The 18,238-nt window shown below is 36.8% G+C and overlaps 1 protein-coding gene across 1 annotated transcript in view; it reads right to left on the minus strand.

Moving 5' to 3' along the window:
• The window catches only part of LOC137245902 (uncharacterized), a 109,065-nt gene that overhangs the window by 22,038 nt on the left and 68,789 nt on the right, over nt 1-18,238 (minus strand). The window contains exon 5 of the mRNA XM_067777093.1: nt 16,092-16,213. Within this exon, the coding sequence (XP_067633194.1) occupies nt 16,092-16,213 (122 nt within the window). The remainder of the gene's footprint in view (nt 1-16,091; nt 16,214-18,238) is intronic.

The raw sequence follows: 18,238 nt of genomic DNA on the forward strand, positions 1-18,238 counted from the left end.
AAGACGATTTTGGCCATTCCTGCCGCAATTTAGAAAGTATAAACGTGAAACTGGGTGATATATATTCTAATATATCATAGAACATATCCTGAAAAAATCACTTTGTTCGGAGCTATATATAGTATATATCCCATACAACCGATCGTTCAGATAGAAAGATTTTTGGCGATTTCTCCCTTAATTTCAAATATAAAAACGTTAAACTTTGTGATATTTATTGTAATATATCATAGAAGATTTCATGAAAAAATCATTTAGATCGGAGCTATATATAATATATATCCCATACAATCGATCGTTCAGATAGAAAGATTTTTAGCCATTTCTCCCTTAATTTCCAATATACAAACGTTGAACTTGGTGATATTTTTTCTAATATATCATAGAAGATTTCCTGAAAAAACTACCTTGATCGGAGCTATATGTATATAGTATATACCTCTCCCATACAACCGATCGTTCAGATAGAAAGATTTTTGGCCATTTCTCCCTTAGTTTCCAATATAAAAACGTGAAACATGGTGATATATATTCTAATATATCATAGAAAATTTCCTGTAAAAATCATTTCGATCGGAGCTATATATAATATATATCCCATACAACCGATCATTCAGGTAAGGGGGTTTTTTGCCCTTTTTATTTTATATTTATCTTAAAAATCGTTTATGTAGTTTCATCTGTTCACTATATATTTCTTATCTTATACATCCGATTATTTGGAGATTAGGAACGGGATAAGATTATTGTTCAGCCCCATTCATGAAAGGTACGAAGTCTTCGGCACAGCCGAAGACAGTCCCGTATTTACTGGTTATTGTCTCATTTTGTTCCTTACACAGTGTAAACGTTTATTTGTAAAAAATAATTTTATATGTTATGCTGCGATAAATCGTCTTGATTAGGGATGTGAAATTTCACATAATACATACGAACTTAAGGTGCGTGTGAGACATGTCGACACGACACGAAGTGCCTGCGATCATGCAGATCTATTAATATACATGCACATGCATAGCAGTGGCGGAACTACACCGAAAGCATTAGCAGGTTTTCAAATTCTGCCACCGGTTTTGAGCTATGTAATGCGAAGACCTTAGATCTAAGACCATATTTTACACGCTTTTTGCGTAAAGCTTTTGTGTTGGATGCATTTATTGACATTATGTTCAAAATGGAGTCGCATTTGTAAGTACTCGCCCTTATTAATTTAAGTGCTGCTTCTTGACTTATCTGCAGCACTGATTTTTCCAGTATTATAAAAAAAACTACATTAATGCCTTTCTGAAATATGAAGTAACGTGCAGGAAAATAACGCCTGCGGTCTGTAATTCAGTTTTTCGGAGTGTTTGTTTTCTTTTCCTGAGAGGAAATAGAAAAGTTTTAGTCAACGGAACTGAATGGTTGAATCTTCAGAGTATCACATTTCAGGAAATATACCCTTCACGCACTTTTCTTAACTAAAATAGCACTTTCTAATAAATTACACAAATTTGCATACAAAAAATGTAAACAAACGTTTTGTTCTTCCTCTTTGCTAGGCGTACGTATGCCTAGCGACCAACATTACTGTACGTTTAGCTGCATGAAGTTTCGTGCTTGTCGCTTTTATGCAGCGTACGCCTCGTATACTGCTCTCTATTCCAATAAATGTGTATGAGTATGTTGTTGTTGTTGTAGCAGTCTTCGCTCCATCCAATGGGTGCGATCACTCATAAATTGTCATCAATATTCTCTAACGGGAGTCCAAGGAAACTTGCAATTTCCAAAGGCGTGGACCAGGACAAAGGGGTGTAAGAGGCTTTGGTTCCACATTGCAATTGAAAATATGGTTGTTGTCATATGGGGACTCGTTACAAGCAAAACATACATTATGTGTGTCGGAGTTGATTCTGGAGAAGTAAAAGTTTAACCTGTTACAGTATCCAGATGGAAATTGAGTCAGAGTGACGCGCGCCTCCCTGGGGAGTTTGCTTTCCACTACTGCGAGTTAAGTGTTTTTGACTTTAAGAAATGTGGCGCCTCGCAATTCCTGGCATAGAGGTCCGATGCTATTTGATGGATTTCTCTGAGGACCTTTTTGTGCTCTTTTTCTTCATACGGCTTCTTAAGTGCCGTGTTTTCTCATAATCTTGCAGAGATGACTTCTTAAGTCTCTGGGAGGCGGGGCCTCTTTAATCAAATATCTGTTGGGATGCCCAAGTTTCTGTGTATTCAGTAGAAATTGTTTGTACAGCATTTCATTTCTCTCCTTTATGGGGAGTACTCTCGTCCAACGCTTTTATTTAATTGTCTGATGAAGCCCCTAGATTGATGAGGAATATGATGACTAGTACCTAGGACCTACCTAATTATTTTCTAGCTTTTAATATTATTATTACTTCATGTAACGGACTCTTTCCTGACAATTTGTTACAATCTAAGGCCTAAATACATAATCCTTCCAAAGACTTTACTCGACTCTGCGCTACGTATGCTTGTCCCTCCTCCAACTCCAAATTTTTTGATGTCACTTCTACCGGACTGTATGTAATATTTGTTCCAAATATGAGCCAAATCGGACATCATAGGTCGCTTTCCATTCATGTATGTATTATGTGTTCCAAATATGGACCAAATACGTTTTTTTTTTAATATTTCGATCCGTGCGCCACCTATCGGCGATTTTTTCTTATTATTGCATTGTCATCGGGTTCTGAACTATATTCCAAGTTTGAAGCTTGTAGCTTATCGGGAAGTTACTTAAATTTCAATTACAAAATTCGTGACGGCCGTCCACCCTGACAAGTCAAGCTAAATAAAACCAAGGTATAAAAACAGCCAACCACCGTGGTGTGATGGTAGCGTGCTCCGCCTAGGTACCCCCACGTATGCCCTGGGTTCACACCCCGGGCAAAACAACATCAAAATTTTAGAAATAAAATTTTTCAATTAGAAGACAATTTTTCTAAGCGGGGTCGCCCCCGGCAGTGTTTGGCAAGCGCTCCGGGTGTATTTGTGCCATGAAAAGCTCTCAGTGGAAACTCATCGGCCTTGCAGATGCCGTTCGGAGTCGGCATGAAACATGTAGGTCCCGTCCGGCCAATTTGTATGGAAAATCAAGAGGAGCACGACGCAAATTGGAAGAGAAGCTCGGCCTCAGATCTCTTCGGAGGTTATCGCGCCTTACATTTATTTTTTTATTTAAAACCAGCCAAAGCAGCAGGAATAATAACAGCACAATTAGTTCTATAAGCAATAACATAAATAAATTGAAGATTTTCAAATTTTTTTTGCTATAAATGAACACTTAAGGCTTGGTTTCCTCGGAAACGGTTAGTCGGATTGAATAAAGGAAAGAAAAAATTATGGTGGAATTACCAGGTGAAGTAAATAAAACAGACAGAAGATGTACGCTATCTGAAACGGTAGGGATGTATTTTCAACGGTCAGAAGAGGGTACAATTTTTTTTAAAAAACTTAAACTGTGATGAGTACTAAAATTCAATAATGCGCCTAAAGTAAACTGACCTCAACTTCAACTGCAGTTGAAGCTTTCATCGAAAAACCGGGCATAAAATTATTCCATCCTCCATTATTTAGTTGAACAGTAGTAACTTTGCACACTTAAATGGGTTTCGGGTTTGATAAAATATTTTATAGTCACACTTGGAAATGATCGTAATACTTTTAAATGTGTTTCCATCTATTAAAATCCACTGTTATTTCCATCTGCCTGTGGATTTGTCGTTGAGACTCGGAAGTAAAACATAAACTCTTCTAATATATCAACTTCATCAGAAGATCCCCCAAAAGCTATTGACAGTTGAATTCATGCTGTATTACTAATGTTACCAAGTTATTAATTACTAAAATATGACAGGGGATATAATAAACTCGCGGCAGTCGGTCAAGAACCAGAAGATGCTGATCCGATCGAGCCGGATTCTTATGTTCTAAATTACAATAAATAACTGTAACATTCCTCTTATCTTAGTGGTCTGATTTTTAGGACAAAACAACCACAGTGAGTTAAAATTTTTTGTAACTATATTTAGAAATCCATTGTTTTACCGAAGTGTTTGCGTAAATGAGGTGTAATACGACAGTTTTGGTGTTCTTGATGCAGGATATGACGTGGATACAAATAGTTTGTTTTAACAAAGACCTGTTTAAATTTTTTTTGGAACAAATTTAACATACATATATAATGGAAATATATACAATATGAATAGCAAAGGACGACCTTAGCCGAATGACAGAACAAAGAAAAATTTAGAGCGAGACAATTACCGGCTTACTTCACCTGGTTATTCCACCATGGAAAAAAATATTGAATACGGTGAAACCATTTTGGAGTATTAGCTAAAATATTTTTCAATTGAAGTTTTTAACAAAAAAATTTTGCCATAAATGATCCCAGAATCAGTTCGAAAATAACAAAGAAAAAAATATTAAAATCGTTATAGCAGTTTTTCAGCTTTAAACGCACACAAATTCATTTTTATATATATAGATATGTCGGCCCCTGGTCCACTTCCCCACATTTGTTGTAAACAAAATATGTCTATTACCGTTCCGAGGTACATTTTCGCGTTATTCGATGGTGTGGTTTAGGCGTGATGCTCTGACCCCGTGCATACTTTCATATTTATACATATATAGAGATCTAATATTTGGAAAAGCTTTAGATCGAGTATGTGATACTCGTATAGTAGAACAGAGATGTCAATTAAGATGTACCCTAATGTGCACACGTGTAGATATCTTGGCGCCCTTAATGACAATTAATGATTGATAATGTTATAAAGAACTTGTGAAGCCAAAACCACAAAAAGCGTAAACTATCGTTGTTATCGGGCAACATACATATTTTAAAGTGCCAATGGTCTAAATAGAGTTAATGAGAAATATGGAACACAGAGTAGAGCCCCACACACATTCCCATGGATGAGACTGGGGTACTGTTTATGCTTATTATGATGATGCGCCGGATATCTTCAGAGTGCTTACGGAGATGACTGTTTAAGTCTCTGGAAGGCGGGCCACTTAAATCAGATATCACTGGGATGCCCAGGTTTGTGAGTATTCAACAGAAACTGTTTGCTGTTCAAGATCTTCGTCAATATAGAACCGGTATTAACAGCGAAAACAGCATCAGATTAGAAATGCAACGGATAATCATTCTTGCCAAGAAGTGCTATTTCGGGCTAAGTATGCAATTGAAAAGGAAAGTCCTCTCTCCGCAAACAAACAAAACGCTTCATACAGAAATGTGACTACAAACTGAAACCTTTTTATACTCAGTTGAGCAGAGCTCACAGAGTATATTAACTTTGATTGCATAACGGTTGGTTGTACAGGTATAAAGGAATGGAGATATATATAGACTTCCATATATCAAAATCATCAGTATCGAAAAAAAATTCGATTGAGCCACGTCCGTCCGTCCGTCCGTCTGTCCGTTAACACGATAACTTGAGTAAATTTTGAGGTATCTTGATGAAATTTGGTATGCAGGTTCCTGGGAACTCATCTCAGATCGCTATTTAAAATGAACGATATCGGACAATAACTACGCCCACTTTTTCGATATCGAAAATTTCGAAAAATCGGAAAAGTGCGATAATTCATTACCAAATATGCATTAAGCGATGAAACTTGGTAGGTGAGTTGAGCTTATGACGCAGAATAGAAAACTATTAAAATTTTGGACAATGGGCGTGGCACCGCCCACTTTTAAATGAAGGTAATTTAGAAGTTTTGCAAGCTGTAATTTGGCAGTCGTTGAAGATATCATGATAAAATTTGCCAGGAACGTTACTCTTATTACTTAATGTCTGCTTAATAAAAATTGGCAAAATCGGAGAACGACCACGCCCACTTTTTAAAATTTTTTTTTTTAATTCAAATTTTAAAAGAAAAGTTAATATCTTTACAGCATATAAGTAAATTATGCCAACTTTCAACTCCAGTAAGGATATGGTGCACCAAAATACAAAAATAAAAGAAATTTTCAAAATGGGCGTGGCTCGGCCCTTTTTCATTTAATTTGTCTAGGATGCTTTTAATGCCATAAGTCGAACAAAAATTAACCAATCCTTGTGAAATTTGGTAGAGGCTTAGCTCCTAGGACGATAACTGTTTTCTGTGAAAAAGGCCGAAATCGGTTGAAGCCACGACCAGTTTTTATACACAGTCGACCGTCTGTCCTTCCGCTCGGCCGTTAACACGATAACTTGAGCAAAAATCGATATATCTTTACTAAACTCAGTTCACGTACTTATCTGAACTCACTTTGTATTGGTGTAAAAATGGCCGAAATCCGACTATGACCACGCCCACTTTTTCGATATCGAAAATTACGAAAAATGAAAAAAATGCCATAATTATATACCAAATACGAAAAAAGGGATGAAACATGGTAATTGTATTGGTCTATTGACGCAAAATATAACTTTAGAGAAAAACTTGGTAAAATGGGTGTGACACCTACTATATTAAGTAGAAGAAAATGAAAAAGTTTTGCAGGGCGAAATCAAAAGCCCTTGGAATCTTGGAAGGAATACTGTTCGTGGTATTACATATATAAATAAATTAGCGGTACCCGACAGATGATGTTCTGGGTTACCCTGGTCCACATTTTGGTAGATATCTCGAAAACGCCTTCACATATACAACTAAGGGCCACTCCATTTTAAAACCCTCATTAATACCTTTAATTTGATACCCATATCGTACAAACACATTCTAGAGTCACCCCTGGTCCACGTTTATGGCGATATCTCGAAAAGGCGTCCACATATAGAACTAAGGCCCACTCCTTTTTAAAGTAGTCATTAACACCTTTCATTTGATCCCCATATCGTACAAACAAATTCTAGAGTCACCCCTGGTCCACCTTCATGTCGATATCTCGAAAAGGCGTCCACCTATAGAACTAAGGCCCACGCCTTTTTAAAATACTCATTAACACCTTTCATTTGATACCCATATCGTACAAACAAATTCTAGAGTAACCCCTGGTCCACCTTTATCGCGATATCTCGAAAAGGCGTCCACCTATAGAACTAAGGCCCACACCCTTTTAAAATACTCATTAGCACCTTTCATTTGATACCCATATTGTACAAACGCATTCTAGAGTCACCTCTGGTCCACGTTTATGGCGATATCCCGAAAAGGCGTCCATCTATAGATCTATGGCCCACTTCCTCTTAAAATACTCTTTAATACCTTCTATTTGATACACATGTCATACAAACACATTCCAGGGTTACCCTAGGTTCCTTTTACAACATGGTGATTTCCCTTACTTTGTCTCCACAGCTCTCAACTGAGTATGTAATGTTCGGTTACACCCGAACTTAGCCTTCCTTACTTGTTTACATTAAATCCGTTCTACCAACTTACAGCGAAAAAGTCAACTATAAATGTTGATAGAATCCAACATAAAAATTCAACAATGTTTGAATGGCTGCTATCGGAAACCACCCTAATACCCTATACACAAAAGTTGAACGCTAAACTCGTTATAGAGTTGGTTTGTTTCGTTCTGAACTTGTCCAATTGACCGGGTCTCTCAACTGAACAAGTGAACTAGATCTTCGATTTCGGTTCTATTTGTTCTTTTAGTTCTTCCCACAATCACGAACACAAATTTCTTGGGAGTTTTTTCCCATTTCCCATTCCCGCTATCACAAACGAACTTCGAAAAAGGGGAAAAGTGTTTTGGGAGAAAAGTAGACATCACGAACGCAATAAAAAATTTGAATTGATTTGTTCGTTTTGGGAGTTCCCTAAAGATTTTGAAGGGAGAAAAACATTTGTTTGTTAACAAATTAAAAATCCTTTACTTTTCTAGTAATATTTTTCAATAAGAAAGTTTTGAAACTTCACTCGAAAGAGCATCGAAAAGCAGCAAATTAACGAAAATTAAAAATGTAAGATGTTTGTTAAATTTTTCAATTTACTTAAATAAAAAGCCTTTTTGTGTGTTCAAGGTCGAAGAAATCCACAAATAAACAGCAACTAAAAGTACTGGTTGATTTAATGGAGGGTAGGCCGGACATAGCCCGAAATTGCAACAAAGGCGGCAAGGAAGAAATAGCAGTATCGTGCAAGGGATGGTTGCATCGGACAGGTTGTTCTGGGCTAGATTCCAAAACCCGACGTCCTCGTAACTTTTATAAATCTTTTGTGGCTCCTTGCTGTGCCAGCACAGAACATATATGTTTGTGACATCCGCCCAATGCAGCTCCTGCCTTGGACGGTGCCACTTTCCTAGATGTTATGGTTTCCGCTACGGCAACCCCCCGACGGGTTTCATTGCGCCATGTTGCCAGGCAGAAAACCCAAATACACCGGGTACCCCAATGCTTACCCAAGGACGTCCAGTCCCAGGGCCGCAATAGCAGTTGCGTCCTAGCCTTTCACAGCCCAGGCGTAGTCACCCATCACTTACTCCCATAGTGACGACGTCTACCCCGTTGCACTTCAGAATTCTGCAGTTAAACTGTAACTGAAGATGTGACTTGTGCCGACGGACTTCTTTTGATTTTTTTTATTTATGGACTCTCTATCACCTTAAAACATCTTTTTAAAAATCACTATATTTTTGCTAATATACTACCTGTATATCTCACCCTATTTCAAAATCCTTTTCAAAAACGCCCCATCTCAAAATTTGGTTCAAACCCTATCTCAGAATTTGATCGAAGAACACCCTAATTTAGAATTTGTTTCGAAAAGCCCCTGAGTATGAATTCAATATATTTTGACATTCTCAGATAGGAAGATTTCGTTTCAAAAACGCCCTATCTCATGCCAAAATATGTTGAATTTATACTCAAGGGCTTTTTGGGACAAATTCATATTTTATACACAACTATTTTTAGAAAAATTTTGTTGCTGTGAATTATTTGTTTTTGTTTATTATATTGTTACGAATATTAGCAAAACTAAGGAGTGCTGCCATCTCCAGGCCGATGCTAAGCAGTGACGTGAATTCACATCAATAATTCAATCATTATGTATCTACATAAACGAATCAATAATTGCGTCTACACATATGTACACATTCCGACGAGCAACATTTACATACAAGGCAGCGAGAGATGAGATGTCACACACAGATGAATTTACTTATACGCTTATGTGTGTGAGGGAGACTGTAAACTACAAACACATGCATATACCTTATCTGAGTTGTCACAAGGGAGAGCAATAATTTGTGCACGTAGTTGTGGCTGGCGATTTTGTAGCCGAAACAACTAGTAACTTCTGGAAATCGAAGAGCCTAGAAGTATGCAGCGTAAACTATAAAAGCGGCGCCAGCGAGTAAGAAGTAATTCAGTTTGATTTGAGTTGCCAAGCAGTTTGGTTATTAAGCTAGCTATTCGTTGCACAGTTTGTTATTGTGAAGTACTTTAATAAAGGCCATTTTGCATTATTACAAATTGGAGTTATTTATTCAACAGTTTAGTGATTCGAACTTAGCAGAGGATTGCAAATAAGAAGATTTGCAAGCAAATTCGTTACAATTGGTGTCAGAAGAGGAATTGTTGAATAAATTCCAGAGGACAACAAGGACATGGCAAAGTTAAGTGAATTGAAGATCCCGCAACTGAAGAAGGAGTTGGAGAACCGTGGATTGAATACAACTGGCATTAAACTCGAACTTCAGTCACGACTACGAGAGGCAATGGAATTAGAAGGAATTGATGTGGAAGAGTATGTCTTTCATCTTGATGGCGAGGAGACAACAAAAATTGAAGAGAAAAACGAATCATCACAGACAATTACCAGTACAGACTTGAACATGATATTGGCTGCAATAACTGCTCAAACATCGACAGTAACATCTAAGATGGAAGCGCAAGAGGCACGTATAACAGAAATGTCATCACAAATATCCACCAACATGTCATCACAACTGGAAGAACAGAAAACGTATATGTCATCACAGATGGAAGAACAGAAGACGTATATGATATCCCAACTGGAATCGCAGGAAACCCGTATAACATCACAATTGGAAGAGCAGAAGGCATATATGGCATCCCAGCTGGAAACACATGAGACACGTATTTCAGAAATGTCGACACAGATTACATCAAAGATGGAAACACAACTGAAAGAGCAAGAGGCGCGTATATCATCAAAACTCGAAGCGTGTATGGACGAGAAAATAACGCAGTTTGAAGAAAAATTCGAGGCAGAGGTGGATGCATTGAGAGGTCGTATACAGGAATTGCAACTTAATCGGCCGACTGCTTCAGCGAGCAATACGAAGGTAAAAACTCCATCTTTTGACGGTTCTCTTCCTTTCCAGGTCTTCAAGCTACAGTTTGAGAAGACCGCAGCAGTGAACAACTGGAATGCGGAAGATAAAGTTGCTGCACTGTTCGTGACATTGAAGGGGCCAGCAGCGGAAATCCTACTGACGATTCCCGAAGGAGAGCGGAACAATTATGAAGCATTGATGGCTGCTGTAGAACGACGTTATGGAAGCGAGCATAGAAAACAGATATTCCAAATTGAGTTGCAAAACCGCTACCAAAAAGCAAATGAGACATTGCAGGAGTTTGCTTCAGATGTTGAAAGGTTGGCTCATCTCGCAAATGCGGACGCACCCGTGGAATACACCGAGAGGGTAAAAATCCAGAGTTTCATAAATGGCATACGGGACGTGGAAACGAAGCGAGCTACATACGCGAACCCAAAGCCAACATTCGCAGAAACGGTGTCACAAGCTCTGATTCAGGAAACGGCGTCGCTTCTGTGTAAGCCAGTTTTCAAAGCACGCCATGTGGAAGTAGAAAGGCCAGAGTGGGTAGACGCAATATTGGAGGCACTGAAAGGATCGCAAAAGCGAAGTGAAAAAGTTATCAAATGCTTCAAATGCGGGAAGTCCGGTCACATAGCACGTCATTGCGATCTTGGTCTTAATAGTTCCAACAATGTGGGTGGCCGTAAACGCAAAGCTGGAGGAGATGAGCAAGAGCGAGTAAGAGGTAGAGAGCTAGATCCAGCTATTGAATGCCCTGTGATATCTGTGTCGCAAATTGGAAGGAAATCAAGCAGTCTTACCATCAGAGGGAATGTGGATGGTAAAGAGCGTGTACTGACTGTAGATACGGGGGCATCTCATTCCTTGATTCGATCTGATTTGGTCTACAGGGGAATAAAGTCATTACCTGGAGCGAGGTTGCGTACGGTCACAGGCGAATATAACCAAGTTCAGGGAGAAGTAATATGTGAAGTCCTAATTGGGAAGGTCATGGTTCTACACAAATTCGTTGTGGCGGAGATCGTTGATGAAGTTATATTGGGAGTGGATTTCTTGGTTGACCATGACATCAAGATCGATATGCAGAGAAGGGTGATGCATTATGAGAACCAAGATGTGCCACTTAACTTCAGTTTGGAAAAAGGGTTCAGCAGTAAGCGAGTGCTGGTCGAGGAGATTCGACAGAGACCACGAAAGTCAAGGAAAGTAGATCGAGCAAAGGTTGATGGATCGAATGTGCCAAATAAAGCGAAATTAAAAGTACCTGCGAGGAAAAGACCGGCATCAACAAACCCTAATGGACGCACTAAATTCACTGAAAGAATTTTTCAGAAAGAATGCAAGGATGATTTCAAGCCAGCGCGCACTTTTGTTGGGAAACGTCGGAACGATACTGAGTATGTGAAGCCAATCCGTCAAGAACAAGCTCTACAAAGTAGTTCTTCATTGGCCAAGCAACAGAGTGCGAGAGAACGATCCAGAATAATGAGTAGTAAGATCGAAAACAGGTACGACAGGGAAAATAATTCGGAAGGTTTCCGGAATGGAGATTTGGTACTGTTAAACAACCCTCACCGGCGGAAAGGTGTCCCAGCCCAATTTCGGTGCAGTTGGGAAGGCCCGTACAAAGTTGTGAAGAAGATCAGTGATACCATCTACCGCATACAAACCACTGGGAAACCACGGATTAGAAGGGTGGTACATTTGGAGATGCTAGCGGCGTTTAGATTGGGAGATTTGTCTGATCGGGACGATCAGACTTAGGTGGAGGGCAGTGTTACGAATATTAGCAAAACTAAGGAGTGCTGCCATCTCCAGGCCGATGCTAAGCAGTGACGTGAATTCACATCAATAATTCAATCATTATGTATCTACATAAACGAATCAATAATTGCGTCTACACATATGTACACATTCCGACGAGCAACATTTACATACAAGGCAGCGAGAGATGAGATGTCACACACAGATGAATTTACTTATACGCTTATGTGTGTGAGGGAGACTGTAAACTACAAACACATGCATATACCTTATCTGAGTTGTCACAAGGGAGAGCAATAATTTGTGCACGTAGTTGTGGCTGGCGATTTTGTAGCCGAAACAACTAGTAACTTCTGGAAATCGAAGAGCCTAGAAGTATGCAGCGTAAACTATAAAAGCGGCGCCAGCGAGTAAGAAGTAATTCAGTTTGATTTGAGTTGTCAAGCAGTTTGGTTATTAAGCAAGCTATTCGTTGCACAGTTTGTTATTGTGAAGTACTTTAATAAAGGCCATTTTGCATTATTACAAATTGAAGTTATTTATTCAACAGTTTAGTGATTCGAACTTAGCAGAGGATTGCAAATAAGAGGATTTGCAAGCAAATTCGTTACAATATTGTTATATTTTAATATTTAGTAAAAATTACTAAAATATATAGGTATATGATCGAATTTTTTCGATTTGCATTGTGCTTTATATATCCATGAATTTAAAAAAAATTAAAAGATTGACAATTCAGTATCTAATTTTACATAAAGGTTTTAATTTTGCAATTGTGGTAGTAGTACATCTTGTACCGGATCTACGTCGACCGCTACACTTGGTTTTTTTGATTCTTGTGTAATCAGACGACAGACTATTGACCTGAATTTATATCAGTGCCATTATTAGCCTTTTTCGATGGCTTAAAAGTGAAGACAACTTGATCCTCAGTAGTGACTGAAGCCTGGCCGCATGAGCCACAGTTTGACGATGGTGCAGCAATGCGGTTTCGGCAACATAATATGATGTTTACTACGTGCCGCGCATTCAAATGGTATTTCCTTCGTCTCATATATAAGTGCACCCTCCTTTTCATAACGGCCACCGTCAAAGCCTAAATCGAAAAGTCTCTGCTTGCAAGTTTATTCACCGCGTCCGCCAAACATGCCGAAACCGCCTGAAGTGAAAAAAGAGAACGTTTTGAAGATTGGAATGTGATTGAACATTTAAAAACTACATATTTACAAATCATTATATCAGTATCGACCGAAAAGCTTGTAGCCTCTACGCTGTGTCCTGAATAACCCCAACTGCCGCCAAAATTATCAAAACGATTAGCGATCTGATATTCATTATTCAACGCTTCCTTGGTTTGATTTTGTTGTTTGGGCGCTGCTTCCTCAAAGCAAGCAGGTATGTTGGATTTATTTTGAAATAATGAAAAAAATATAACTATTAAAAATGTATCCGGGACTAACCCCCAAGGGCAACTCTGGGAGTGTTCGAGAAAAAGTTCTTCGAACGTACACGTTGGCGGCGGCGAGTATCGAAAAAGATTTAAAGATATGCTTTACGAGTTTAACGCAGACATCAACGTAGTCCAGCGAATCAAAACACAGCGGCTTCCTGTTAGGACTCTAAAACTATTTAAAAAAACTCAGCACAGTTTTATTATTTGTTTAAATGTGTCGCTTTTTGGTGAGAACCATTTCAAGACAAAAATATACTTGGTTAGTTGCTATAGAATGCATAATAGTCTTCTAAAAAAAATCCTAATAATTAAAAAAAAAGGTTAAAAGCATAGAAGATATTCTAAATTTTCTAGACCAAGTTTAAAACACTCAGGAACGTCAAGGCACTTCTGTCCGGTCAGGCGATGTAAATTTAGAAATCATCAACATCTACATCCCTCCTGTCACCTGTTGCCCCAGTGGATATTGCCCTGATATCAGCGTACTACTCACTGGCGATAATCGCATTATCTTAGGTGATTTCAATGCTCACTATGATCTATGGCATATGGAGCATGCAACTGCAATTTGTTCCTAAAATCCAGAACCGTAATAAAATCCTCAAATCTCTTGCCGGCAGCACTTGGAGTAAAGACAAAGAAACGCTCATTACCACATGCAAAGCAATTGACCGGCCGATAGAAAAGAAATATATTTCGTAACATTTGGAAAATGCCGCGCACAAAGAAATGTTAATTCTTTAATCAAATTTTCTGTTTTTACACAATTTTCAAAGTTTTAAGTTTTATATTTTAATTGTATAAGTTTGGGTCTAGAAAAGATAGAACCGTAACTGCGGGTACGCGCAGTCGACCCCTGTTCCAGACTATTACACAAACTTTTCACTATAATTTCTACGCTAGTAACCTTTTGTTATTATGTTTTTAGAAATTTGGTTGAATGGCGAGGACACTAATCAATCACGAGAATGTATATCTGATGCTTCTGTCTTCAGATTGGTTTACCTTCAGATTCTTGTTGTTTTCGGGCTGCTATTCTCCTCATAGTAAATGGTAATACTTTATTTGTAGGTAAATTGATGACTTTATGCAAATATACTAAAGATTTGTATATTGAGCCACTATTTTATTAATTTTTGATAAATTAAATCTTTTTCGCGCTAAATAAAAACTTGTAAACGAAATGTCAAATTTACCCGAAACAGCTGATTCGAAGTTCGAATTCTTCTTCCCAAAACTTGTGGGAAAAATCTTCTCCCAGGGAGTTTATAATTGGGAGAAACAAATTTCTGGGAGATTAACTCCCATGGGAATATTCAGAATTGGGCTGATTGCGTTTATGTTACGCTCATCGCTTGTGCAAATGAGCATGCACATATATTTATACGTGCATATATGCATATATTTTTGTTTGTTTGGGGTTGCTTTGTTAATATTTATTTATTTAGTTACATACATATATTTACGTAACCAAAGTTGTGCTTGAGGCTTAAGCTAGAAATAGTTATCGGGGTCGTTTACAACTGTACTGATCATAGAACTTTGTTTATTAGTAAACAGGTGTGGAAATGTTCATACATAATGGTACATGTAAAATATGTACCTAATTTTAATAAGATTAATATGGTAGGGATTTTTGTTTCCCATAAACATACATATGTATGTATGTAAGTTGTATGGAAAATTGTTCTTTTCATATCTTTTGATTTGTATAAACATCTAATTAGTCACCATTAAGAAAAATATTTTTACATGTCCATTGTCAACATTTTTTGCGAAGTCTGATGAATCAAAAGTTATTTAAGGTCAATGAAAATTTTGGAAAAAAATTTCCTAAAATAAAGTTTGTAGCAATCCATTTTAAACGTAACGAAATTCTAGTGGAATTAGTGACTAGTTTCAAAAACGGCTGTCTGTTTTTGCCGCTCCTTAAAATTTTGATTGTCCTTGAACGCGTTAAACGCTGTAATACAAATACCCAAATGTGCATATAAGCATATTCTAAAATATGTACATGTTGTATTCTTGCAGATTCCTTTGAAATTAGATTCATATACAAGTGCATGTGGGTATCTCTTTGTGTATGTACATGTATTCCAGAAAATGCGCAAAGGGTGATATTAAATAAGAATCCCACCTACTTTCACGGTTAGTGTGGGTATTGTTAATTTTTTTTTTTTTTTATTTCATTTTGTTGATGCTTGGACTAGCTGAGTATTCTTGCTTGCGGATGAAATTATTTTCTTTTAAATCTTTTGGTTTTTGCAATAATTGTATGTGTGCATACTCGTGTATTATACCTGCTACTGACTGATCACAGTCCTACAACCATAAATACATACGCGCAGGTAATTCTAAGACGTAAATTTTCATATATATAGATGGAAATATTCAGGCAAACTTTTCCTTCGGTTTTTAGTTGTGGGTTTTAAAACGATTATATATGTTACCACGGCACATATTTATATAATATAAAAAAAAAAACAAATATTCAGACACATAATACTCCAGACATAACAAACTGACAAAATTGCTGAAGGCGCAACACACACAAAGCAAACCGTGTGAACAATAAGCGGTAAATGGAAACCAAATTGAAAATACCTGTGGGAAGCGCGTGATCAGCAGTTTTCACTTTCATCGCGGTAAGGCAAACGTAGGTTAGATTGTAAGCATTATTATTGTGTAAAGTCAGATATAAGTTTGCATTCAATAAAGGAGCACGTCTCCCATGTAAAAAATATATTTTTTAGAATGTCCAATTTGTAAAAGTTTAACTTGTATATGTTCTTTGTCTTTCTTTAAATTCCGAGCTTGGAAATTTCGTTAACCATAAATATTAACCAGCAATGTCCTTTTATATCCTGCATCGCGTAACTTATTCATAATGAAAAAATGACACAATGGAAAGTATAAAATGAGGATACCATCTTCTTTTTGTTGATGGTGTGGGTACCTATACTCCGTATTGAACAGAAGACAAATCACTTATCACAAATGATCGGTAGTATTTTGAGGTTTATTTCAAGTTATAAGACATTCAAAAAGCAAAAAACCTTAACCTTTGCCCTTCAAAGTGAACAATTTTTTTTTTATTTCATGATAAAATTTCTTTTATTTATTTCTTTTATATACATACATACAATAAAAACAATCTTAGCTTAATTATTCATTTCAGTGTCATATAAAGCTGATTTTCTTATTCACATATATGTAAATGATGACTTAGTTCTAAAATCTGTGTAAATATTTAATTTTTTTTACTAATCTTATTAAAATTAGGTACATATTTTACATGTACCATTATGTATGAACATTTCCACACCTGTTTACTAATAAACAAAGTTCTATTATCAGTCATATATGTAATACTTCTATATCACTACTACTGAACTGTGCAGCCTGTCAAACATTACAGTACAGATATACAACAAGAGCAGGAGACAAAATCTCAAGGCTGTCGTTACATTTTTTTAAAAAGGGGGCTTAAATATATGTATATTTCAACAAGCCGTCTAGCTTCTATCAATATTGTACATTAGGCTATTTCGTTCTCCAAATGAAAAAGTAAGCTTTTGTTTTCCATTAGTATTATAAAATTTTTGATTGTTTTAAGGACTCCGCAGATTAGCATTACCGATTTGTGCTGAGTGCTCAGATATACGTATGTAAATGAGCCCTTAGTGACCAAAAAGCGACACAAATAGCAAATAATGCCAACTGACATCTACGAATTTCTCATGCACAGAATTAACAGTTACAAAATACGCGTAGGCGCAACAAATGGCATAAATTGAAAACAATCTAGTTAGCGGTCGTAAGATTTTCAGCTGGTATAAGTAAATTTACAAAATTGATATTATTTCAACACCAATAGCAGCCAGCCCAGTACTCATATTTTGTTTACTTCATCAAAAATGTATTTCATTAAAAAACTCAAAATAAGTAAAATTTTTAAAACGTTTATATATCGTATGTTCAAGCAAATTCATTTTAAATTATTTTTTAAAAAGTTTAAAGAAATCCTTGTTGGGATGTATGTATATGTGTATTTTCATACATGTATATTTGAATTTTTTTCATTTCAAAAATAAGAATTCTTCGCCTTGTTTTGTTTGTTTTGTACTATTTATGTAAATAATGTACTTTGTATGGCTACAGTCTATGCTTAAATAATAAAGACATCAAGCCTTGTATTGTATTTGTTGGCGTTTTCATTGTTTAATCGACTAAACTGAGTTTTTATAACAATTAGTATGCAAAAGTTGGGTAAAGGGGATAGTGACCCATGGTACCCCTTTAATACTTTTTTTACACACGCTACTACAATTCACTAACACTAACAAAGCCCGCGAATGCGCAGAACATACATTTGCACAGTTTCAGCAAATAATGATTGACAGAAAATTTGCACATTAGGAAGATAGGAAGGTATTGATATAGAAGTATTATATATATGTTATCAGTACAGTGGTAAACGACCCCGATAACTATTTCTAGCTTAAGCCTCAAGCACAACTTTGGTTACGTAAATATATGTAACTAAATAAATAAATATTAACAAAGCAACCCCAAACAAACAAAAATATATGCATATATGCATCTATACACACATAAATATATGTACGTATAAATATATGTGCATGCTCATCTGCACAAGCGATGAGCGTAACATAAACGCAATGTCTTTAATTTTACTATTCGAAGTATCCGGATAGTGCGCACTATCCGGATAGTACTATCCGAATAAA

The sequence above is a fragment of the Eurosta solidaginis genome, chromosome 3, assembly GCF_040869045.1.
Source record: "Eurosta solidaginis isolate ZX-2024a chromosome 3, ASM4086904v1, whole genome shotgun sequence".
NCBI lineage: Eukaryota > Metazoa > Arthropoda > Insecta > Diptera > Tephritidae > Eurosta > Eurosta solidaginis.